This window comes from Leuciscus leuciscus (genome assembly GCF_965113295.1).
Source record: "Leuciscus leuciscus genome assembly, chromosome: 3".
Classification (NCBI taxonomy): Eukaryota; Metazoa; Chordata; class Actinopteri; order Cypriniformes; family Leuciscidae; genus Leuciscus; species Leuciscus leuciscus.
The window spans coordinates 10,644,734-10,672,286 of NC_138727.1; the positions used below are offsets into that span (position 1 = coordinate 10,644,734).

General features: G+C 36.9%; 1 protein-coding gene across 3 annotated transcripts in view; it reads right to left on the reverse strand.

Annotated features, from left to right (window-relative positions):
* The window catches only part of sdk1b (sidekick cell adhesion molecule 1b), a 370,259-nt gene extending 347,511 nt beyond the window's left edge, over positions 1-22,748 (reverse strand). For 2 of the 3 annotated variants that reach the window (XM_082163613.1, XM_082163611.1), the window contains exons 1-2: positions 22,420-22,748; positions 21,088-21,937 (exon numbers count right to left, since the gene is read on the reverse strand). In XM_082163613.1, the coding sequence (XP_082019739.1) occupies positions 21,088-21,559 (472 nt within the window). In that variant the 5' untranslated portion in view covers positions 21,560-21,937; positions 22,420-22,748. The remainder of the gene's footprint in view (positions 1-21,087; positions 21,938-22,419) is intronic. The other variant, XM_082163612.1, reaches the window with a different exon arrangement.
* Positions 22,749-27,553: the final 4,805 nt, after the last annotated feature.

The following is a 27,553-nucleotide window of genomic DNA, read 5'->3' on the forward strand; positions in this document are numbered from 1 at the left end:
TGTGTGTGTGTGTGTGTGTGTGTGTGTGTGTGTGTGTGTGTGTGTGTTGGGGATGAAAGATGTCATTAGTGAAATTCTCGGATTCGTAAGAGGATCTCTGGCTTATGCTGAGAGCCCTTAATATCGATGTGTACCTTAACCAAAAGTTGCATAATCAACCTCTCAATTCATTTTCTCTTAACGGTTTGTAATGGTCCCACATATAAATGGATCACATGCAGAAGAACAGCACTGTAAACCACAAAACACTTTACGATCACAAACACAATGCACAAGCGTGAGAGCACAAAAAATTTAAATAAAACCGAAGCAAACATGAGAAGCAAAAAAACGTCTTCTATGTACTGCAATTGAACTCATACGCTGAATGAAGGACAGGGATGTGGCATAAACAAATTAAAGCTATTGTAATTAGCATCACACTGTAAACACTGTGATTACAATTAGATGGTCTGTAAACAAAGCACTTGCCTAATTACTTTACTGAGTCTGCAGGCTATGTGGCTCTGTGTGCTTCTGTGCGCAAGTACACAAGCATATACCAGGAAGGCAAGCAGAGAATAAGCTGTAAAACAGCTGATCTTGGTGACTCCTGGACCAGGTGGGTAAATTGCGAAGTAAAATTTGTGAAAAATTAATTGTACAGAGCAAGGAACATGATTGAGCAAACCACTCACAACATCATAGCATCATGTTGTTTCATACAAATACCAATTTGAAATATTGTGCGCATATTCAAACTTGGGCAGGTGCTCCTTCAAAAAAATTAAAAATGAAAGAAATGAAACAAATCATCACACTGCTTCATCTGCTCCCATAAAACTTTAATATATTGCAACGTTTCGACCACAAGGTCTTCGTCAGGCAATGAGAAAGACCTTGTTTGGTCGAATCGTTGCAACACTTTGCAATATATTAATGTTTTATGGGAGTAGATAAAGCAGTTTGCCATTTTTTTTATTTTTTTTTTATTTCAATGATAACAATTTACATTAAGGTTCAAAACGTTAACATTAGTTAATAAATCAGGAATCATGATCTAACAATGAGCAACAATTTCGAAGCTATTGAAACTCAGGTTAATTTATAAATATACTATTGTCCATTATTCATCTCCTTTCATTAACTAATTTATAAAACTGAAAATGTTAAAAATACAGTATTTGGCATCATTAACAGGCATATTGTTCATTGTTAGTTTATATGTTAAATAATGCTAACGAACTGAACTTTACTGCAATTACTTAACAGGAAAAATATAAATAAAATTCTAGGTAACACTTTATATTATGTTTTATGTTTAATATATTTTTTTATATATTTTATACTTTAAAAAAAAAAAATCATATTTTATGTATCTGTTAACATTTGTTAATGCAACGTGACTTAAAATGAACAGACAATAAACAATTGAATTTTCACTAATACCACTTGGGGTGGGGTGCCGCAATGGATAAGACACATGCCTTTGGTGTGAGAGACCCGGGTTCGAATCCACTGTGAGACACCAATGTGTCCCTGAGCAAGACACTTAACCCCTAGTTGCTCCAGAGGCGTGCGACCTCTGACATATATAGCAATTGTAAGTCGCTTTGGATAAAAGCGTCAGCTAAATGAATAAATGTAATATCGAAAAGGTATACGATTTCAAAATAAATGCTTTAAAATAGTGTTCATTTTTTGTTCATGTTATCTAATCCCTTTAAGGTGCAGTAAGCGATTTCTGAGAAACGCTGTTGAAAACGGATCGGACTGAGTGCCACAACACGCTTGTAGCCAATCGGCGGTAGGGGGCGTGTCCACTCATGATGGGGGAGGAAAGAAAGAGAGAGAGAAAGAGGGAGATTTGAAGAAAGACCGTTGAAAGAGAGATGTCTGAGAGACATTACAAAAGAGAAAAGCTCAGAGGAATATCACTGGAAAAAGAAGGGTTATGATCAGGCAAGAGCTTTAGGACCCACGTTAATATTAGAAAGGAGAGATCTAAGCTCGAAGGCCTGAAAACTGACGCAGAGGTTGGGTTGTTTCTGCTCCATACTTGAGTAACATTAGTTTTGCAATGTTTCACAGAACTAAGCTCTGCTGTTGGTGTAATGTCAGCTGTAGTAACAGGAGAGTTTTGAGCGTCCCTGTTTGTCTGGAGCTGATGTGCTGCTGGTGACCTTCAATTAACTCTTGCTGGTATATACTCTTGTGTACTGTATGTTCATTTTTTGTTCTTCCTTCCTTGTCATTCGTCATCTTCGCTTTATTTTTCACGAAGCCTTATTTTGCATCCTTCAGCTATGATAAAGAGACATCCACTCCTGCATTGCGAGTTTGCTATTTTGGGGGCGGAGTAATGAAGTTTGTTTGGGTTGATTTCAAATATCAACAGTGCTTCTCAGAAATCACTTACTGCACCTTTAACTAATGGTAACAAATGAGATCTTATTGTAAAGTGATACCCGATTCGAAAGCTAAAACAAGAGGACTCAGAGAGTGTAGCCCTACATACTTCAAATCATGCCAAGTTCACTTATACAATGGTTGGCTGACACACTAAGGGCATCAAGTGAAGAGTTTTGTCCAAAATGCATCAGCTATCGAAAAATGCTCATTACTAAGTGCTAATTGGCTAGTTTTGATATCAAGGGAGTTTACATCCCAAGTGAATAGCTGACTCCTTTGGGCCACATTCACGGCACATGTGTGCATTTCCAGATAGCAAATTAATTAGCAGCCAGATAAAAGAGATGACATTTTTAGGTTTTAATAACAGATGGCAAGACTGTATTCATAGACCTTTTAGAGAAATTGCCAAAAATTAACACAATTTAATTAACAAACCTTCTTTATTTCAAAGGGACTTTGCAACTATTGCCTTTGATGCATCACCACCAGTACAGGTATTTGTCGTTTAAAATGTACATTTACCAAAACAAAGAAATCTGTGAACAAATTACCATTGCTTAAACTAATCAACCCTAAATCAGAGACCAAAGAAAATGAGATTGCAGAATTGTTCAGGAAAACTATCGACTTCCAATATTGAGTGAAATTGACATGTTTAACATTCTCTGGAGCTCTCCAGAGGGCTGAACTAGAAGCACAGAGATGTCCTAGTTTGGAAGTTCTCAAAAACAAACACTTGGAGCGTCTCTGAAAGTTTCCCCCTCCCTCCTCCCCATCAGGCTTTGCATGCAGGTCTCCGGTTTCACAACTACCATCAAAGCCCTCAATCACAAATTAGTTGATGGATGACACTGGAAATATCCAATTCAAACTAGGAAAAAGGAAAACTGATGGATAATATTGTAAATTATCAAAAATATTGTTAAACTAAAAGACAAGAAACACATTTCATTGGTGTCTTATACTAAGAAGCCAGGGTAATTATAGTCAATTAAACCTAAAATGAAACCAAAACTTCATTACTTCAAATTAACAATAAAGTAAACTTTAATTATTTCAGCTAGATGCTGAGGCAAAATGTATTATCTTAATGTGGTTTGAATTGGTGTACTAAAATAACTAAAACTGAAATAAAAATAAATAAAAGCTTTCGACATTGTTAAAAAAATAAGACCAAAAAATTATGAAATTGAACGAACTAAAATTTAAATGAAATGGAAAATATAAAAATACACACTATATGAAAATATTAATAACAACTACAACAGCTGATTCTAAAATACTGAAACAAACCATCAATTTGCCTTTGTCTTATTATACAAATAAAAAAGTCTGAAGTAACATTAATTATAAGTTATTTTAAAGATGCACTCAATTTCTTGGCAATTAAAAAATATGTTTTTTTGGTAAATATGGTAAAAAAAAAAGTTACACGTGCACATGAGCAAATGCAGGCACCTTTAAGAGTCAGTTCAGGTATACAGAAAATATATCTGTACTGTAGGCATAATTTCACTTCATATCCTGAGAAATACAGGCACTTAAAGTTATTTTATTCATGCCACACAGACTGGGGAAGGCATATGAAACAAATAAAACAGGCTGACTGGGCATGTACGTGTGCAACAGTGCAAAGAATCTGTACAATAAATACAATTCATACATTTCATTATCAGCCGCACGCCTCATTTAACAAAAGCGCTCTCTTTGTGCCTAAAGAAACTTGCTTCTGTTGCTCACAGCGAAGGCACAAGGAAACAATAGTTTATGCATGCACTGGGACACTGGGACTCTAGACTGAAGTCTCAATGAATTAATCGTGCATGATACACGAGCCTTACACTTCCTCATACTATGCAGCTGCCAATTAATTTCAAGTATAATCATGGAATGCATGTTCCAAATCCAACACACGTGCATACTGTATACGTGTGTACAAACCATCAAACACCACAAATCATCAAGAGTGCTCCCAGCTTGAGCATATGGTTAATGCATGAGGTTAAGCATGGTGAAAATGAATTCTGATTATCATTATTAGAGCAACACATGTTTATTTAATTGCATTTGTGAATAATAAGGCTGTTCACAAATTGGTCTGCATATAAGTATATGCTAATTTCTAGAGAGGTAATATGAATAAACAGGTGCTTGAAAGACTTAATAGGAAGTGTCTGTGTGCGTGTGTGCGCGATGATACACCGAACAGCCATAAATATTACGTTGGCACAAAAACAGAGAGAAATGGGGAGGAAGAGTGCGAGGAAGCAAAACAAGTTGCAATTCACTCGTATTATGAAAGCACAGGTGTGCAAAGCTTCTAATAACTATTTAATATCATATTTTTATCTTTTCAGTACTTCGGTACAGTGTAATTTTATTCAACTTTTCTCTCCACTTGGTTCGCTATCGTCGCAATGCATTATGGAATCATCTGCCTTGATCAAAATTAGATATCTTAGAAGGCAGAATAATGTTGCTGCCTACCTTAAGAAGTATCCTTCTCATTACCTTAAAATACTGTCTAGGTAGGCATATTCACTAGGTTTTGGAACAGAGCAGTATACCTGCTAATTTAAAGAGCCAATCTAATTTAACTGCTGACCTAAACTGAATTTTGTCGACAGAATGCCAATAAATGCCTCGCACTGAAGCCAAAAAAGACTATTTTGCACCATCTGAGAAGACTGTCTGAAAAGTCTTTAAAATTCGTATTAGCCATCGAAAACAAACGGCTCCACGTTTTACTGTCTTCAGTTGACAGACTTCATTACATTCGTTTTTCAACTCATTTTCTGACAGGTTGTCAGAAATAAACAGAAAACAGAAAAACAGTAAATTAATGAGATGCGGATAAAATGTATTTTAGTGGCATGAGTGAGTACAGCTTGGAAAGAGAGAGAAAAAAAAGATAGGCATTTCCTATCTGACACATTACTGAAATAGAGTGTTTGTGTGGGTGCATGCTAATGCTCTGTTGTTTCTTTAAGCAAGTGAGGGCAAAAATTTAATTAACACACGATCAAATGTCACTGGTCTGACGCCGCAATTATAAGAACGGATCCTCAATAATTGATTTAATGAAGAAAGAGACGGTGGGGTGTGTGAAGTGATCCATGTTCAATTAATCTTTTTTCATAAAACTGACTAATTATGGGCTTTTGAGTCAGTATTACTGTAGTATTTACTTTTGAAGAACATATACACACACACACATACATACATACTGTAATGGGAGATTTTTGATTTTCATTACTTACTTTGATTTTCATTAACATACACAGGATTGACTTCTATGTGTGCTGCTGACCATGTGATATAATGATTGATGTGGAACTTCTGTGAGGCAGGAGAAGAGGGGGAGACGCCGAGGCCCTGACCCCTAAGGTCAAAGGGTGTCCAATTTAGGACTTGCAGGCTGTAAGTTAAGCTAAACTAAAGTTCAGTGTATAATAGGATCACTGGTGGAGTGTCTTATCCATCTATGGAGTGTTTAGAGAACCTTGAAGATAACAGTATAAAGACTGGCCTGCCTCTCTCTCCTGGTCGCACTTGTTCCACAGACTGTACTTGTGACTTCTGTGTGGCAACTGGGCCTTCTTGCAAGAATAAATTACTTTTTAATGATCATTTGATTCCAGACTGTCTCTTACGCCAAAGATGATTGTTTAGTGAATTAAACTGCCACAACAATACAGAGATACAGGTCTAAAACTGCATAAAAAAAAAAGATACATAGAGTGATAGATAAAACAAACGATAGAGCGAACAAACGTCCGGATGGATGGATGGATGGATGGATGGATGGATGGATGGATGGATGGATGGATGGATGGGTGGATGGGTGGATGGATGGATGGATGGATGGATGGATGGATGGATGGATGGATGGATGGATGGATGGAGACCCCAACACCTGGTGCTGGGTGAGTCTCTCTTTCTCTCTCTCTGCATTTTACACACACACACACACACACACACACACACACACACACACACACACACAGTCCACTCAATAAAACGATGTTTTGAAATGGAACCAACACCTGGTGCTGGGTGAGTCTCTCTTTCTCTCTCTCTGCATTTTACACACACACACACACACACACACACACACACACACACACACACACACACACACAGTCCACTCAATAAAACGATGTTTTGAAATGGAACCAATGGACTGATTATTGGCATCTGAGACATCATCAAGATCTAAAAACATGAATAAACATGCATTAGCTTCCACATATTAAAGAGCGACTCCAAAAGTACCTGTTTGGGCAAGAATGTCTGGCACAATATATGGATGGAGAAGGCATGGATGCTGAATTCAACGTGAAATAGTGTTTGCAAATCATTTACTTCCATTTATCTCTTTAATATTTTCATTAAAAAAGATATTAAACTAGAAACACAGTAACTGCACAGTTACCCCAAATAACACCTGAATAACTAATATTTAGCTACAGGATAACAATATTTTACAGTCTAGGTTTAAAAAAAAATAACCCAAAAAGGAAAGTCATTTCAGAGGCGTTATTACATTTTGCTGAAATATTATCTTTTTTTCCTCCTTTGGAAAAACATCCACTGATGAATCATGCGCAATACAACTAGTGACATGCATTTAGAAAGAAACCAGGCTCAATTCTGATTTCATGCTGACTTTAAGCATAAGTCTTGCTGAGTGACAATTAAATGAAGTATACTGTAAATATATAGTCCTTTTTCTTTGTTCAGTGTCCTTTACCCTTGAGAACATCACTCAAGTTATTAATTGAATTCATTTACTGAGTCGGCAGTTGCTAAAGCAATAAACTAAGCAATAAATTAAGCAATAATTCAACAAATAACAAACACACTTGATTTCTACGGCATATGGCTTTTGTGCCTGAAACTATGAGAGCAATAAGTTTGTGTGTTTTCTTCCATTTTAAAAGGTCAGTTACAATCAATGTGACCTATTTCTAATGGTTATCTGACAAATTAAAAATGGTACCGTGAAGAAACTAGGAAACAAGGTGATATCTAGACTGCAATCTAGAGAAAACAGCAAACTGAATATGTGACCAATTTATATATGAGAATAGGTGCAAACATTCCAATTTAAATGTAACCTGTTCAATAAAACGACAAGTTTATAGCTGGATATTTATAGTATTACTCACAGCGTAAGTGCATTACATAATTCTTTGTATGACACATTTAAACATGTTGTTGATTGAATTTTAGGCTATATGTGCTTCGCTCGACAGAGTTCTCCATGTATCATACGGGTGTTTATTGAAGAGGAAGGCTGGCTGTCATATGAGCCATTTTACAGGCTGTTACAAGCTATGATTTTTAGAAAGAGCTAACAAAATAGACATTAAACATATTTAAAGAGCTTTCTTGTCAAACCTGCTAATAAAAAAAACAGCTTAGACCAGCACAAGTTTCTTTCAATGTTGGACCAGGCAAGTTTAAGGTGGTTATGATGACATGAGAGTGAATAAATCTGAGTAAATGAAGACAATTTAAATTTTTTGGTTGAAACAAACCTATAAAAAGTCTGGTAGCATCCAACACAACATATAGTGACCAGCTATGTTAGTCTTTTCAGCGGGGTAGCATACTATACAATGCTAACATAAAAATATCAACAACTATATTGAGAAATATCAGAAGTAAAAGTCAAAGGGGGAGATGCGAGTTTGAATCTGTTTGCATTTATTTACATTTTTTCATCCAGAAGTAGCTTTTATGCAAAGCAACTTACAAACAGTACAGTCATCTCTATAATGTCACTGCCACAATGGCAAAAACACCAAAATGGTGAAATATTACTACTTTAGACTACAGCACAACACACCATTTTTCATTCAAGCAACATTTGCCTGTTTTAAAACTGACCTGTCTATACTGAAGGACATTTCATTGAAGCTGAATTTAGGCAATTCACTGTGTAGAGTGTTTCACAACATATAGCAAAAGCGATGGGGTTTATGTGCAGGTCAGTCGGTTCATTTTTTTAAATTGATTTTCTGTTCTAATCCAACTAGTGACAATAGCATTTTATACCAAGAATAGCAAAAACAAAAATGGCAAACCCTCCAACTTCCTATCACTCTCAATCAATGTTTGAGAACTTCAACAAATTTAACTCAGTAAATGTCCTAAAAAATGTATTGAAAAAAATTGAAAAAACAAACAGCAATACAAAGCGATTAAACAGCTGAATTAATTACCCTATAACGACCCGACCCAGAAAACTCATTTTCGGAGGAATAATTTGTTTTCAGCGGATACCAATTAAGCATTGATTGTGCATATTAAGGTCTACGCTTCATCCATTATGCCAGTATCAGTCACCAGCAGACAAACACACAAACAAACAAACAAACACACAGAGCCATCAACTTTATTCTTTCTCACATAGTTTACTAAGAAAGCAAGCCTGTATTGAACCTACAGTGTGCTAATGTTCAGAATGAGTGTCGTTATAAGATTGAAGATGAAAAAGAGATATTTTGCACAATGTCCGTGTTACTCATTTCCCAAAAAGCACCATAAAAATTTTCCATACAACATTGCCAAACCTTCTGGAGTCAAATAGTTGATTAACAGATCAAATTTAAGCCATTAATCCCCGAAGACCATTGCTGTCAAATCTACGTGCATTTGTTCAATTCAAAACATTCAGACACTTTGTGATCAGTCACATTAAGAGCAAGAACCATTATTGACATCAAACCTAGCAAAACGCATCTTGATGCATGAAAGTGCGCATGTGTGAAAATTATTCTATAAAAAATAATATAATAATACAAAAAATATATATAATTTAAAAAAAATCATTTCCAAACAGATTTACTGATTTACTGTATGGACAAACAAGTAGTCCGTTCCAAAACCACACCACTGATTTTGATGAGGCTCAGACAAACACAGCAATGTTGAAAGTATCTCAACATACGAATGGTTTAATAGTCAGTGTTGGGTGTAATGCATTACTATGTAATTAATTACTGTAATTGAATTACTTTTCCCTTGAAAATGTAAAGTAAGGGATTAGTCTTAATATTTATGTCATTTAATGTCACTTCTGATGTAATTGCATTAAATACTGTATAGACTATAGAACAATTCTATACAAAACAATAGTGGATTTAACATCAAAATGTAACGTCTAATGTTAAAATGTATGTTCCCCCCATTAAATACTTTGGTCAGTTTAAGAATAATTTATGCAATTTTATATTATTTATTTGAAAGAATTAAAAGATTTCATGTTTCATGTCTATCCTTGTGTTGTTCAACTGATTGATATGGGATTTAGAAAGTAATTAGTAATAAGGAATGCAATACTTTTTAGAGAGAGTAATTAGTACAGTAATTACATCTACACTGTTGAAGATGTAACCCAACTTTTTTTTAACCCAACACTGCTTATAGATACACAATAAACTGGTATATGAGAAAGTATTTTATTGCTGAAAAAAGACACACATTGAGCCTCAACTGTAATATTCAATTCAGTGGAACAACGTAAGAATGGCTTCGTTCTGCTTTTGTTTCATGAGGCCAAGTCAAGTGAAAGTTTACTTCTCGAAGTTTATTCATCAAAACAAACTTCTGTACTGGGGATTTTTGTTCTAATCCTTTATCGTATTTGGAGGTTTGTTAGATTTAACTCTACACCATACAGTAAATAATATCACATTTCCATTCCAGTGACACTGTTTACAGCGGTATTGTGTTCAGTCCTGTGCTTAGAATAAAGTATGACTCATTGCTGAATAAATCCACCATAGAGTAACCATGCTGATTTGAAGCTCCAATGCTTGAACCTTCTCACTGCTGGCTGAAAAGAGGGCTAGCTTCCTCATAAACAACCACAATGTTCAATCAAAAAACAACTAGAAAGATAACTGAGATTGATTGCCTTGGGTGTCATTCTCTTACTTACTCCAAAGCACGTTGCCCACAGCAGATCTTTGGCTGCAAAGTCATTTGTAAAACAAGTCACTCTCTCCCATTTGCTCCAGAAAATGTACAAATGACAAGAAGATGCCGAAATAGACCAACTCTGATGTTCTGAAGCAACTTGTGTAGATATGCAATTTTCAAACCCATTTTCCACTGCAAACAAACCATTTACATCTTTAACTGTTAGATGACAGGCTGATCAATGCTGGGTAAACAGATCAAATGAACTTTTTGATAAAATAGATGAAAAGGTAAACAAACAAGAGAAAATAAATGAATCTGTGCACACAAAACTTTTTAATAAAACAGAATAAGTAAACAAATTATGAAAACATTATGGCAGTATTTTTTTTTGTGAAATCTCAAAGCTGTCGAGATCTGTGATGTTTCCAAAAGACATCTTGAAGCTTGTTTCAATTCTAGCTGTCCTTCAAAAAGTTCCAAAGAGAATGCAGTTTTATTACCATGTTCTTGCAGATCCTCTTTTTTAGTTGGTTCTTAAATTACTTCTTAAACTTATTGTGTAAGGAATCATCACATCATCACACAGCTACAGTATGCTATCCTCACCACATGTTGGTTATCCAATGAAACATGTAACAATATTAGCGCCCTAAGACAGAGGAACCTCCCTCCGTCCTCCTCGCCCCTCATTTTCTGTCTCTCTTTATTTGTGTCATTTACACAGATGTAACCTGACATGGCGCACTCAGGTGCTTCATTCATTGCTGTACCCAGGTGACTGCCTAACAGATTGTAGAGTTTGCTGTAACAACACAATATAGTGCCCTTGACAGAAATTTACCAAGACCTTTGATCTATTCCAACACCTAGCAAGCTGCCTCCCAAGAATTCTAAGGCATCATATTCGCTTTACTGCACCAACATGAAGGCGGTTCCAAAATTCAGAATTTACATGTTACATTTACAAAAATGTTTTGCTAAAAAATAGTTCACTATTTTAAGGTTGCATAAACAGCACTTTTGGTGTGCACCCGCGTTCGATTGACATCAGTGTTAGGTTTGTTTGGATGATGTGAACGCTGTTTTTTTTCCCAAACTGGGGTGTGCACCCGTACCAGAGGGTGGTCTGGGGAACGGTTCATGTGAACTCAAGTACAGTTTGCTGCTGATATGAACGCAATCTTACTAAATCCCGGAAGTGAACTGCTATTGATGACGTATGAATCGATAAAACTGTGTTTGAGTGTGTTCTCACTCGCTTTCCTTACACACCAAGTGTGAAAGCACCCTTAAAAACTCATCTAAGACTATTTGAACCAAAATCGGTTATTTGCCTTACAATTTCTTGTTGCATATTTTGAGGGTTTGACGCATCTCACAATTTAGATTTTGATGAAGTAACTGTCAGTCTTTTGCTAGTCAAAACAGGCCAGATGGATTGTATTTTTTATGAAAACAGACAAGAAAACCGGGGAAACAGTATGTTAGAGAAATGGTTGTGTGATACTGTATCATGCTGCTTTTACTTCTTATGTAGGACTATTACTCATAGTAACAAAATGTTATACATTTCAACTAAGGCAGATTGGGCTTTAGGGGGTTGCTTGGATAATATAAATCCACGTTCTCTGTATGCATTCATATCATCTAAGCAACCCCCTAAAGTCTGACATGTCTCCACTGAAATGTATTGCATTTTGTTGCTTTGTAATTATTGCAATACATATTTCAATGATGACGTTGACTTTGCCTGGCTCTTTTTTTTTTGTGGTGGTTACAAACTTGATTTTTAAACTTTGCACATTCAATGCAGCTACTTATAGTATACAGTAGACCTACAGTAAAAATGAAAAGAAATCTTAAATGCAATACATGAGTTTGGCCACTGGATTGGTTTTCAGTATTCTTTATGCGATGTCAGCATTTGATATAGGCTATTTATAGATTATGGTTATAGTTGTCAGACAAACTAGTGCTTGTCTATTGTTTGTTCCGGGGTTGTAAGTGCATTTCTCTGGGTGAAAGCACGCGCTAAATGACTTAATGTAAATATAAATTTAACTTGAATGAGAGACAGGGAGTGTGGAAGTGGTGGGGTGTTTATTGTAATGCTTTTAGTCCCATGCTAGCTATGTTGGCTGTAGCGCACGTTCAATGGAGCAAAATGAAGATAAAGAGCCTCCATTTCGAAGCTTTCTCTAAGCCACCGGGGCCTCTAATGCATCCCTAATGTGTGTAATGTGTGCTTCTGTTTTTGTGTGTTTTTACATGAGAGAAAAACTGTGGCTTGCTACTTAAAAAATGCACAAATATATTTTTGAAAAATATGTTTTGTCTTTTATTTTTCTGCTTTGGACCAATATTTGTAGAAAAACCAATCTATGATTATGATATGAGAATATGATATTTCCGAAAACAGACAGTCTTTCTACTCTTGATTGCCAGATGGTGTTCTGTAAGTTAAACACTGACAGCATTTCTCTCCCTCACACACACACACACACACAATGTAAACACACATCTCTGATTTTGAACAAATTATACCACTTATTTCTGAACAACTGTATTTTACGGAAAATGCATAAAGTCTAACTCTGGACAGTATACACATTTTCAGTTGAAAATGTTGGGATGAACTAGAGTTACTAGATGTAACTCTAAATTTCCATTACACAATTTAATAGCCTTCCCTGTCCTCTACAACCATCATGCAATCAAGTATTAATAGGATTTATAGTATATTTATGGTTTGTTTTTACCCAGTAAATGCAGAGAATTATGACTACGTAAATTCATTTTTGAATACAAATACTCTCCAGTGTCACATAAAGGCTGACTTTGGGGTCTGCAGCAGCAGTTCAAGGACAATCAAATGAGTTCAGCTTCAGTAGAACAGATAAAATCTCTGCAAAACTGACATCGGTCTGTCTAATTTATTCAAATTTTAATTGATATTAAATTGATTTAAAAAAGTAAGAGAGGCTTCCAAACTCTTTTCAATATCTCTTAAATGAATCTTCTATCATTTACTCAACCTAAAGTGATTCCTCTACAAATGTCTCTATTTCGTTTAACACAAAATACATTTCTGAAGCATGTTGACAACACTCCTTTCCATACAATGAAAGCAATTCTTTTCTTGGACTTTCATGTTCCAACAAAAGCACCATAAAACATCACAAAAGCAGTCCATACAACACTACACTCTAAAGTTGTGATAGGAACAGAAAATGACTGTGCGGATCAATGTGGTTATCCTACTGCTAAAAAAAAAGTTATCTACCTGGCTTAAGAGATATAACCAGTTTAGATGGAAAGGATCTCAAGCTGAGCTGAAGATGTGACAGTAGTTATACCCATTAATAGACATTGTACTTCCTGGAAAATAAATTCCAGCATAATGTTACAACAACCATAATGAAATGACCCTTCACAGCTGACAATGCTTTGCAATGAACTCTGTTAGAAAGCTACATATGGCAATTTGTCTGTCCAATAAAACACCTTACTCCTCTGTTGAGTAATAAAAACACTATCTCTGCGTTGCTTTTACAACAGCGAGTTGTAAAGTTCTCCTCGCAATCTCTGAAGAGGCAAAGCTAATGTTGATTCTTGTTTTATTACACGCTCTGTAGAATATATATATATTCTAATTATATTTCACAATGTATATATATATATATATATATACACACAAAAAAATATATTCCTGTGATGGCAAAGCTGAATTTGTGTCAAAAATCTATATTTTATGCTGATTTAGTGCTCAAGTAAGTTCCCTATTTTGTATTATTACATCAAATGTATTATTTTACCCATTATTTGAGTATAATATAATGTATTTTTAGCTATATATAAGTATAATATAGTTATCTTAGAATCATGTTAATGTCAAACTATTTAAATCAATCAAATCAAGTCAATTTGAGTGACTAGAGTTTTTTCAGCAATTTTATGATGCTGACTTAGAAGGCAACTAACTATAGGACGTAAACAGTAAGTTATGAATCATAGCTTTGGTTTCCACGTGCCCAATTACTAAGAAAACAACTGACTTACACTGCGGCTAAAGAATCGGACGCCTGTGATAAGAATTGTAACCACAGAAATATTGATCAGAATATTTGCACAGATGCACTGCCTTCTTTTTAATCATGAAAGGATCCATTTATCTTTGGGTACTTTGTTATTTACTGTGTCGGTCATGTCATGTGGTGGCACTGTAAACACTTTCATCTGTGAGCAACTGTGAAATCATGAATCTCTTTCAATTAAGCGAGTAAACTTTGATGCTGGTTATGGCATCGTAGGTCCGTGGCTTTAAAAAGCCTGAGTAAAACTCATCTTTTAGAAATGAGCACAGGTCACATTTCATCACAGTCAAATAAAGCAACAGTTGCATTTCTTCATATTTGGAGCAAATATTTACAGGCCTCTCCTATCCCAATCATCAGAGACCTTGACTCTGAGAAAAGAGACAATAAAAAAACATTTAATTTGCTATTCAGCTTTTAGCTGACTGTGTAAACCGACATGTCAGTTTGCCCTAAATTTATTTTTAATTAATTTTTAATTAATGAGCTTGCAGTTCAAGTAGTGCATGGCACTGAAATAATTCCAATTCAGATAATAAACTACAGTAGTTCTCACAGACTAATCCTGCATAACCGATAAACTCACTCGATGACAAGCAGAAATTGAAAAGATGTTAATGTGGCACTTGCACAATCCTGCATAATACGAAACACGGCCTTCTGGGCTTCCAGAAACCAATGAATGGTGCGTATGCACACATTGCAGAGGTACCACTTCTATTCAAAGGCAAAGTAGGCACTTGAACATGTAATATTTGGTACTAATCTCATCATTTAAAAACGCTGAAGAAAAAAATCTATTGGTGTGAAAGCTGATTAGCAACGATGGAAAGGCCTCTGTCAAAACTCCAATGCTTTGACTCAAAGCCAATGCTACAGGCATAAACAAGTAACAAAAAAAAAGACAGAAAGAAACAGAAAAAGAAGAAACAGCTGAAACCAATTTCAGAGTGGAGGAATAGAACAATGAGGAAATTAAAGAAAGGGTTTCACATGTAAATTCAAATCTAAATTGCTCTGTGTGAAAATGTTCTTATGTCGTCTGGCTTTGATCTTATCCCAAATAAGATTCATTATTGTCAAGCCGACAAATGTGCTAACTTTCAGTTGAAGAGAGAGAGAGGGGGTGGAAAGACAGGATGTCGAGCGCATCTTGTACATGTAATGATGGCCTGATAATACTTAAGTGCGGAAGGCAGATGTGTTCAGACAGGCAGAGCGAATTAAATCCAAGTGTTTATTGCCAAGCATTTCCACAAAGCTCTTTAATTCATAGCTGTGAATGTGAGCAGTTATATTGTTGTTTGTAATGGACCACCTGTCAGTAAAACTATCAAAGTTATTTTTTCTAATCATTCAAGATGATTACTATAATAAAAAGTGGTTAGCAATAAACTAATTAAGTCACTCATTTACCACTGAAATTAAGAGGTTTATACTCATTTGGCCACTTTAAAATAAAAGAGTCACAAAGGCTTTGGTTAATGACACAGTCTGGGTCGCGACTGGGGGAGGGACAGGTCTACAACCGGACAATACAAGCGAACAATGAAGGCACAACGGCTTCTGGGGCCCGATACGAACGTTGCAGTCATGCATAAACACACACACAGTGGCATAACAAGGCACCTCGAAATACTTTAAGAGAGAAACATGGTAAAAGAAGGTAAATGTTCAGAGGAAAATGCAGGGAAGAGAGCCAAAACAGAATAGATTAGGACCAAAGAATAGATTAGGACCAAAGCATATGCACACATCATTTCCAATACAGAAAATTCCAAATAGTTTCCATGGTAGGAAGTCATTTACTTCAGCAATGTGTGAAAAAAAGACACAAAATCTGAATGTGCAGTAGTTTGCAAATACATTGATAGCCATTTACAAGTGGAGTTTTACATAAATGGTTTTACATAAAAGTAGTGATGCAGCACAAATAAACTAATAAAGCTCAAATTAAAGTTTTTTATTTAGCTGAAAACCAAAATCAAATATAAAGATTCATTACTTAAATTTGGTTAATTAAAATCTTTATGATGTTCAATGTGTCGTGTTTTTAGGTGATAAATTACACCAGTCATGGTTAAGTTCTTTGACAACAAGCCGCCTTCAGTCGAACAAATTTTACATATTGCTACTCAAGCATAATTTTGGGTCACGGTGAAGTGTGTCCATCACTTGGCTTGAAATACATTTGGAGGATCTAAAATCATTATCCAAAACACTGGCTTTTCCCTATAACTCGTTTTGACTGCCTATTTCGTGCACACAATGTGGATAGGGTCAAATAGAAATACATGTTGTACCTAAAAGAAATCAACAGGATTTTTGACAAATGTTTAAAATTAGGTAACCTTACATGAGACTCCATATCATGGTGGCCTCCATGTTGAGGTCACATGTTCTTATTTTCTTTATTTTTAACATCTGAGGTAAATTAGTATGGATATTTCATTATGGCTATTAGTGTCTAGGGGTGGGAATCACAAGGTACCTCAAGATACGATACGATACACGGCTCACGGTACCGATAATATCAAGATAAAGCAATTCTGCGATAATCAATATCTAGACAATTCTATGATACATCACGATATCTGTCTAACTATGAAAACAAAATGCCTGTGAAAAGGTTAAGTGCAGGTTTTCCCTCTTTATTCAAGTCCAAACTGTCAGAAAACAGCACAAAAAGTTTTTCAGTCTGTAAATTAAATTGAACATTTGAAGTAAATTAAAACATTTCAATGAGATCAAGGTGATGGCATTGCAAGTGGCTATGCATGTTCGTGGTATTGCCCGTGCACTTTACTTTTACCAGGCAGTTCTCGTATATAGCATACTCTTTGTCGATTTTGTTTGTCCCATCAATGGCATAAAAGCCGAAGGGAGTCCAGACTTTAGACTTAAAAGTGGCTGGGGCATTTATTATTTCACTCATACTTCTGTCTGCCATCCTGTTAAAAACCTCCTTTTCTTAGGCTAGTTAACTTATGTTCACGTTTCCCTCATTACATGTGTTGAGCGCCACCTCGAGAAGCCATGAAGTAGCGACGCTGAGTATAGGGAAATCTATTTAGAGCCCCTTATTTTATTAATGAAAATATCGATATTTGCCGCCAGCATATCGATTCTCGTATTGCACGGAGGACAACGATATATTGCCCTATCGATATTTTGTCCCACCCCTATAACAGTGTCACGTAAATTATATTAAAGCTCAGATAAAACTATTTTAATATTGTACATAAAACATAAATGCCTGAGATAATCATTGAGCTGTCAACCACAACATTGCAGAAATATAAACCATAAAAAATAAAAAAACAGAATCTCCCCTATGTTGCTCTATGCCTATCGTTGTCACGGCTGGTTACGACAAACTCTGATTAACATGGAAAAGTAACCCTCTATCGAGATGTGGCATCACATCGCATCTGGTCTGGTAAGGACAGGGCTTCAGAGTCACCCTAGCTATTGAAGATTTTTACATTTTCTGAAGAAAATGCCCTCCTTAAAAAGAAAGTCTGAGATTTTTTCACCCACAATGTCTAATGCTAAACACAATCTCCTAAACAAGTCACATGACTTGAGGCATCACTCATATTATCCATAGCATGAACAGCGTAGACAGAGCTACATGTCAATATTCAAAACTTTACTTTGAATAATAGCACTAATGAGCATAATGAGTCTTAATTTACTTTGACTTGATAAACAAACTGTGGAGGATTTGTTTGGATATTTATGGTAACTGGAGAGTTGGAAGGCAGTATGGGGTTTTAGTGTGCCAGAGGGAGCATGGCAGGGATTTTGGGGAAAGTGCAATACGTACTGGAGTGTGGCACTGGGTGTAATTCTGAGCAGTTCTTATTCAGTCCCTGCAGGAGTTTGTCATCCGGGATCAAAAGCCCATCTGACCAGAGCGGCACAGAGAGAGGCTTCAGACACAAGGAGCAGTTTTCATGCCGCGCCATCCCTGCCAGGGCCCGCGCACACGGGCACGCGCGCACACAGACAAGCAATCACATCAATCTTGATTTCTTCCATCATGCCTACACTCTCTCTCTCTCTCTCTCTCTCTCGATTTCTCCGCGTTTTACCTCCCTCCATCATTATGTTCTCCTCCACTCCACTATCTTTCCCTCTCTTCCTCTGCTTTAGCTAACACACAGGCTTTTCTTTCCATTTTGATTTGATAGACATCCCAGTGACCCTAAAACTGTCTCTTGTGATGGATGTAAAAGGAAGAGCATGGTAAAGAGATGCCAGTGCTATCCTCCGTAGAGATCTACCCATCCAAAACTACCATTCCATCCATCCTTCCCCTTTCTTCTTTCTGCACTGCTTCCTCCTTTTCACGCTCCACTCCTCTTTAACATCTGCACTCTTTCTGCTCGTTTCAGCCCACATCCCTTCTCTCATCCCATCTCTCTTGCACCTCTCTTCTTCATCTGATTCTCTGAGGGAGCTCGGTAGCGCATCAAGATGTCAGAGCGTTCGAATGCAAACATTCATCACTGACGTGCATTGAGAGCGTACACACAAAAAGCCACTAAGCGACTGACATGCCTGGCAAGAGTCATAAATACAGAGAGCGCAGCCAAACAACTCGGGACGACGTGTGACAGTTATCAAAAGTTTCAGCTTTTGGGACTGAAGCTTTTTTAAAAATCGGTTTAGGATTAAAGGAAAACCCACAAAGACACTTGTTGATGCATGTTGTATGTTCAGCAGCTCTTTTCATTCACTATAAATGTAATATTAGTTGTGGGGGTTTTTTAAGATGGAAGAAAATAACATGGCCTGCCTCCTATTATTAACAGCTTCATGACAGAACAACTGGAAGAAATCTGATTAGGCTCGAATTGCATTGCATAGAACACCAAGTGTCCCACACGATTCCCACAACTTTTGATCAATGAATTTCCAAGAATTTGTGTCTCGTCAGTTAATACTTGGGATTATGGCGTCATTTACTGATAACAGAGCAATTTCTTGCAGAAAAAATGGTTCAGATCTTTTCATGACACTTATATAATATGAAAATTGTAATCATTTTAAAACTTATTTGTCATTACTGTCAGAATTCTGCTCTCAGATAAACAGATCTTACTATCTTTTTATTTTTAAATCAACAACCTTCAAAAATAGTGTTATTACATGCTGAATTGCTGCTTCACACTTACTGTGAATATCATATTACTGGTTTCCAATTTTGTCTATAATAGGCTCTAAATTCTTTCCATGACAGTGATTTAGAAGTTGAGCTTACGTTGGACATTTTCTTGCAAGTGGCCTGCTTCTAAATATAACTTCTGAATAACAAATGTTCAATTTTATTCAAAACTGAAGCTTTGCATGATGTGAGACACAAATTCTTGAGGGATTTCAGGTTTAAAAAGAATAAATTTGATTAGAGAAAACTGATGCTTGCACTGGAATAAAACTAGTATGATGCTTGACAAAGCAGGATGACCCTGTTTCTGCCATTCTCTGATGGGATGTGATCAATAACTTTCTGACCTCCTTAAGGTTGGGGTTTGGGCCACATCCAAAGCCATACCGAGACCTTGACATTAACACAGGGAGAAAGCTGAGTCTGCAAGCACGAAGAGAAAGTGAGAGAGGAAAAAGTGCCAGCCACCAATGCTGAAGAAAAGTCACAGGAGTGGGTGTTCTTGTAACTGTTTTGAGTCGAATGCATTCATGCGTTTGCATTAATGCAACCTTCAAAAGAAAGACATATGAATTTCACAGCCCCAACACTGAAAAGCCCACGGCATCTCCATGCCAAATGCGCTTAATACGGTGAGGCGTCGCTTGCAATACAATCATACTTTTGAATCTTTTAATCTTGCTGCCATTTTAAAGACTGAGATGCTCCCACGCGTGGCACGCAAAATCTGTGCTCTGCTTTAAAACATCCTAATTCAATCAGTAACACACCGCCCCCCCTTTGAAAAACAGCCTGCCGGGTACCAGAGCGACCCAGCTGGCACCGTATGCAGTCTACAGCCTGATGAAGCCGATTCCAGTCAAGGCTTAACTGAATTCTGCTCTGAATCATAATTCTGAATCTCAGTGGGTCATGTCCTTTCCTTCACACCCTTTCTCTTTCACACGCCTGCACTTCGTAAATGCATGCATCCTGCTCCCTCTACTTGTCAGTTTGACGTTCAGTCAATACGACTTGTATGTGACCTGAGAAAATGTGCGTGTTGACAGCATATGACCTTTACCGCTTTTGTTGAGACACACACAGGCACGATCGCCCACCCCTCTCTCTCTCTCTCTCTATGTCCCTCACTCTGTTCATCTCTCTTTCTGTGTCCCCATTTTCTTTCTCTCTTTATATGTCCCTCTTTTCCTTTCTATCCATCTCCCCCGTCTCCTTCTGTCTAGCCTGTGCCCCCCTTTTTCTCCCTGCCCCTCTTTTTCTCTCTTTCTAGTTCTCTGATACCCTTAAATGGCCTAAATGCTTAAATTTACCCCATCTCTAAATAACAGTTAGCAAAATTGTATACAAATACATCCATTATACATGCAATGATAATGACAATCAACTTTTAAAAACATGGAGTTTAAAGGGTCTTGGTAAAATCTTAAACATTTCAAAATTAAAATTGCAAGCAAGTAAACAAGTTATGGTATATAACTCTAAACTTACCTTGAGCGCGCAACATGTGGGTATTCCAGAGGAACACAAGGGCAAAAATCCAACCCCACACCCCGCACCTCGCTTTCCCCTTCATCGCCTTCCTTGTATTTCCTTGAGTGTGAATAATCCCTTTAACTTTGCTCTTGGTACGAGGGCTGTGACACTCGGAGAAGCTGGAATCTGTACCCTCGGCAGATGTGGAGGTTTGTGAGAAAAGAGTAAAGTGCGCGCTTCGCTTCACCGCATTTACGAGGCGATTCTCATTCATCCCGCACGCCGGAGAGTTCAGCTCAGAGTCCGCGACTTTCCCGGTCTCTTTACTTTCATGTCTCATGGCTTTCTGAAAGCCCTCATTCGCGCATTTAGCACTGAAAACGATACCTTCAAACCAAAAAGACCAAGTCTCCGTACACTGCTCCAAAATGAACGCACATCCATTCGCTAAGCGCGAGCTGCTCTTCTGTGTCCCGAGACGGCTCATGATGTTTCAGTATTGATTCCAGTTAAGTATTAATACGTTTGAGTGTACCGGATTTAATTTATCCGCTTAGAGCGCCAATATCTCCTGTAAACCCACGTTGTTTGGACGTATTCGCAGTTCGGATTATCTACCCGATCATTTCGAGCAATTTCACGGCATTCAGCCAGTCTTGAAGAATCTCTTACAATCCATATCGGTGCTCATTAGATGTGCCTTTATCCATTTGTTACAGACCGCGGGAAACTGCTTGATTAATCTGGTTAAGTGTAATGTTACCCAGAGGACTTTATGTATCCAACAGGTTAACGATGCAGGACGCAAAAAGAATCACATAAGTCAAGAACGTCCAGTACAAATTCCTCGTAAACGAATAAACACCTGTGAACAGAAAAGGCAGACGTCATGAGTATGCAAATTACAAATGGTGTAATATGGCTTGAATCATAAACCTTCTGAATAGATAACAAATTATAGCCTACATTTTTATAGCCTGCGCATCTCTTGTAAAATGTGTTTAACTGAGATGTTTTATTTAGCCTACTTTTCATAAATACAAAACAAACCCAAAATAATGTATAATAGTTTGTTCACAACCAGCACTAGTCAGCTATATTGATTAAGTCGAAAATAATAACTTGCAGTTCCGTAAATGAGTCGAATTAATTTAGTAACAGATTGATTCATAAGTGTTTTGATTCACTAAAGAGAGCCGACACTTAAGAGTCACTCCTTTGGGAGTCAGATTACACTGGACGCGCTCTGTGTTTTTGATTCACTAAAAAGATCCGACTCATAAGAATCATCCGATCAAGTTCCAAACCCTGGCAATAGTAAACATATTAGACAACAGATACACTCACCTTCATCACTTGATAGATGTTTTTCCAGCAGTTAGTGCTTAAAGTTCGGGTACGCAATGAATCGACGTAATTCGTAACTCTGGAAGTTGAAAATCCTCACCTTACGCTCTTGCGGTCTGGTTTGGGAGAATGAATGCATCAAGCGAAGAGAACTGCAGCTCCGTGGCGGTCACTGAACACCTGCTGCCCGGACCGAAGATAAAACTTGCACTAAGGCTCCTATCAGGAAATGTAAAGTTTAGTGGGATGCTAGTAAAATTGCCACTTCTTTAAAAGGCTTTGAATGAGCCGTTCGAGTTTCTCTTCTCAGGAATAGTCATTTGCACAGGGCTGAATTTGAAGTTGAATTCAGCATCCCACCCGCTCCGCCCTGCTCGGCGCTGATTGGTCCGCCCTCTGCACACTACAGCCTATATTATTTTTCATGGAGAGCACGTGGAAAAGGAAAAGCTTCTGAAACACGGTGCCATGCGCCCCCAATCAGATAGAAACATTTATGCTCGAAAGTCACACGGAAAATTTAGGTTTTTCAGATCTCTTTAAAAAAAGTTAATGTTTCAGAAAGTGTCCTATGTTTGTCATTACGTAATAAATCATGCTGTGGAGTTTTGCATTGTGTTGAGTACAGTCTTAAACACACAAACAAAAATCCAATCCTGACTGATTTTCTTTAAGTTCATAAAAAAGTTCATACAACTTACACTATTATTCCAAGACTTCTGAATGATACACTTGTGCGAAGAACAGAATTAAATTTATGTGGTTATTTGTTGAAATAGGCAACTTCATATAGCCTATATTCATGGGAGACACATCAAGCCAGAGGGGCGGAATTAACTGCTTAATATCTCTTTTTAAAGATATCTATCAATGTAAGCAAATATCATTTGGGAATTACCCGTCTTTCGAATATCTGGGTACTGTGTTAAAAGGTGCTCCTCGCATTTTACTTATCATTATTTACAGGCCTCCAAAATATTCTCCAGCCTTTGCTGAGGACTTTACAGAACTGTTATCAACAATTACCTCAGAGTTTGACTGTTTTGCCATTGCTGGAGATTTTAACATTCACATAGATAATGCAGAAAACAATATGGCAAAAGAAATCAAAACTGTTTTAAAAACTTTTGATCTGACTCAGCATGTACATGGACCCACACACAATCATGGACACACTCTAGATTTACTTATCAGTAAGGGTCTAAACATTTCATCGATTGTTATTAAGGATGTAGCACTGTCTGATCATTTCTGTATTTTCTTTGATATATTGATCTCTCCTGCCACTGAAGCTAGATCTGTGTCTGTCAAGAAGAGATGCTTAAATGAGAACACTAGTGTACTATTTATGAAGGCTATATCCTTAACACCAAGCATATCTGCTGACTCTGTTGATTTTCTCCTTGATTCTTTTAACTCAAAAGTTAAAAATATAATTGATGATATTACTCCTGTTAAAGTCAGGAAGAAGAGTGGCAGACAAAAAGCACCTTGGAGAAACTCAACAGCAGTGCAAAATATGAAAAGACAATGCAGAAAAGCAGAGCGCATGTGGCGGAAGACAAAACTTGTAGTCCATTATAACATCTACAAAGACAGCCTTCATGCTTTCAATATGGAACTAGGCAAAGCTAGACAGACTTTCTTATCAAATATTATAAACAGCAATTTAAACAACACACGCACTCTTTTTGCTACTGTAGAGAGACTGACAAACCCCCCAAGCCAGATTCCCAGTGAAATGCTCTCAAACAGCAAGTGCAGTGAGTTTGCTTCTTTCTTCTCTGAGAAAATCAATAATATCAGAAAGGTGATCAGCACATCCTTGAGTTGCGCTGGGGTCAGACAGATCAGACCACCTGAGAAAGTAGTTACTATGTCTGACTTCAAAGAAATTGATGGCAAAATTTTGGAAGAAACCGTACAACACCTTAAAACATCAACATGCGCCCTTGACACACTTCCCACATCTTTTTTCAAAAGTGTGCTAAACAGTTTAGAAGCAGATCTTCTAGAAGTGGTAAATGCCTCACTTCTCTCTGGGAGTTTTCCAAACTCACTGAAAACTGCAGTTGTCAAGCCCCTCCTGAAAAAGAGCAATCTGGATAAGACCATATTAAGCAACTATAGACCGATCTCAAATCTTCCTTTCATAGGCAAGATCATTGAAAAAGTTGTCTTCAATCAGCTGAACAAATTCTTAAGCTCGAATGGATACTTTGAAAATTTTCAATCTGGTTTCCGACCGCACCACAGCACAGAGACAGCGCTCATAAAGATAATAAACGATATTCGCTTAAATACTGATTCAGGAAAATTATCAGTGCTGGTATACTACTCGACCTCAGTGCTGCATTTGACACTGTCGATCATAACATACTTCTTGACAGGCTGGAAAACTGGGTGGGGCTTTCTGGGATAGTCCTAAAATGGTTCAGGTCATACTTAGATGGGAGAGGTTATTATGTGAGTATAGGAGACCATAAGTCTGAGTGGACATCCATGACATGCGGAGTCCCTCAAGGCTCAATTCTTGCGCCACTCCTGTTCAACCTGTATATGCTCCCAATGAGCCAAATAATGAGAAATAACCAAATTGCTTACCACAGCTATGCAGACGACACACAGATCTACTTAGCCCTATCGCCTAATGATTACAGCCCCATTGACTCCTTGTGCCGATGCATTGACGAAGTCAACAGTTGGATGTGTCAAAACTTTCTTCAATTAAACAAAGACAAAACTGAAGTTATTGCGTTTGGAAACAAAGATGAAGTTCTCAAGGTGAACGCATACCTTCACTCTAGGGGTCAAACAACTAAACATCAATTCAGGAATCTTGGTGTGACACTAGAGTCAGACCTTAGTTTCAGTAGTCATGTCAAAGCAATAACTAAATCAGCATACTATCATCTGAAAAATATTGCAAGAATTAGATGCTTTGTTTCCAGACAAGACTTAGAGAAACTTGTGCATGCTTTCATCACCAGCAGGGTGGATTATTGTAATGGACTCTTTACTGGCCTTCCCAAAAAGACCATAAGACAGTTCCAGCTCATACAGAACGCTGCCGCTAGGATTCTGAGCAGAACCAGAAAATATGAACATATCACACCAGTCCTCAGGTCTTTACACTGGCTCCCAGTTAGATTTAGGATTGATTTTAAAGTATTATTTCTGGTATATAAATCATTCAATGGCCTAGGACCTCAATACATTGCAGATATGCTCACTGAATATAAACCAACAGATCACTCAGATCATTAGGATCATATCAGCTAGAAATACCAAGGGTTCACTCTAAACATGGCGAGTCTGCTTTTAGCTATTATGCCAGCCACAGCTGGAACCAGCTTCCAGAAGAGATCAGATGTGCTCCTACAGTGGTCACATTCAAATCCAGACTCAAAACACTTCTGTTTAGCTGTGCATTTACTGAATGAGCACTGTGCCGCTGTTCGTCCGACTGTTTACTGACTGTATTTTATTTTATTTTTCTAAACTGTTTTAATTATTCTCATTTCTTTTAATTATTTTAATTTCTCCTATGTCAGCAGGACATTTAGCCCGTAACTGTAAATGCCCACTCAGAAGGTGTAAAAGAAAGTGATAATGTGAAAGTGACGTGTATTAATGTGGGTTTGAAAGTAGAACAGTATTTAAATGACGATATTAAAGTTTTCGTCTGAGAAAGAATGTGAATGCAGTGCTAAAGAAAGTGAAAAGAACGTGTGAGTAAATGAGGGAGAAAAGAAAGTTAAAGGAAAGTTGATAGATGGAAGTCGTAAGAAGATTGAAGGTTAAAAGAAGGTTGAAAGATTTAAGTCTTAAGGGAATCCTTTGAAGGAAAGATCTATAATAACATTCTTTTTTTTATTTTTAAAAGTACTGTATTTTATTTTAATTTTCTAAACTGTTTTAATTATTCTTATTTCTTTTTATTATTTTAATTTCTTCTATGTAAAGCACTTTGAATTGCCATTGTGTATGAAATGTGCTATATAAATAAACTTGCCTTGCCTTGCTTAGATTAGTCTTAAAAATTTGTCATCTATTTTTCATTTATTTTTCAAGAGTTGTACTAACCTTTTAAGTGAGTTGCATAAATAAAAAGGTAGATCGGTCAGAAAAGTAAGACTGATTACCTCTTGACTATTTTCTAGTTGGTCAAATTAGTTCTGAAGACAGGGTCTTAACATAGTGGCTATAAGTTTATGCAACTGGCCCCATGTAATATGAATGTCAAATCTGTCTTCTTGATAGGGAATACTTGTGCTGATTTGAGAGCTATGATTTAAATTTAGGCCTGGCCCTCATGCAGGGCAATCAAATTTAGAAGACTTAATACATAACAAACGCTCCATGGGCCAGTTTTGTGATAGCCTTCTGTACTTCTTTATTTCTTCTTATTATTTTTTTTAATTAGCAACATTAGTTAGTAACATTAAGAGGAAAAGTAGACATTTATACATTATACATTATTTATACTATTCCTCTAATTTCTGCAGGAAAAAAAACTGCTTGGTAACTAGTAAATTAAGAAGTGAATGAATGAATATCCATATGAATATTCAGAGCAGTTAGAGTGTCAAGGTCAATGTGCTAATATTAAGCCAGCATAATATATTTTTTTTTTATTAATAATGGTGTGTTTTCATTAAATGATACATTGATCAATGAAACTAAAAATGAAAAGACACTGAGGGAAACGGAGAGGTTATTAGATGTCTGAGACATGTTTAATCAATAATCCTATACATTTTAGACAACTCAACTTCATTAGGAATTCAAAAAAAGATATCAAGATGTTTATTAGCATCTAAAAACTGTCATTTCTGCTTCCATGAACAGTAACTCTCCAAAATCATTCTCCTTAAACTCTACAGAAGTTGCTTTTGTTGATAAACTAATGAAAGCCAGGTTGTGGCCATAGCAATTGACCAGTGGTGGCGGGTTGTGCTTGCTCCCGTCACTGGGAGCAGTTCCTTCATTTCTCAGTGGCAAAATGTGTTAATACTCTGGCCTCTGCCTGCTGGTCATTCCTTGGTTTCTATTTAGTATGTAATTGGAACAACTAATTCCAAAACCAATTTGATTTGCAATTATGTCCATCCCCATTCCAGGGCACTATTCA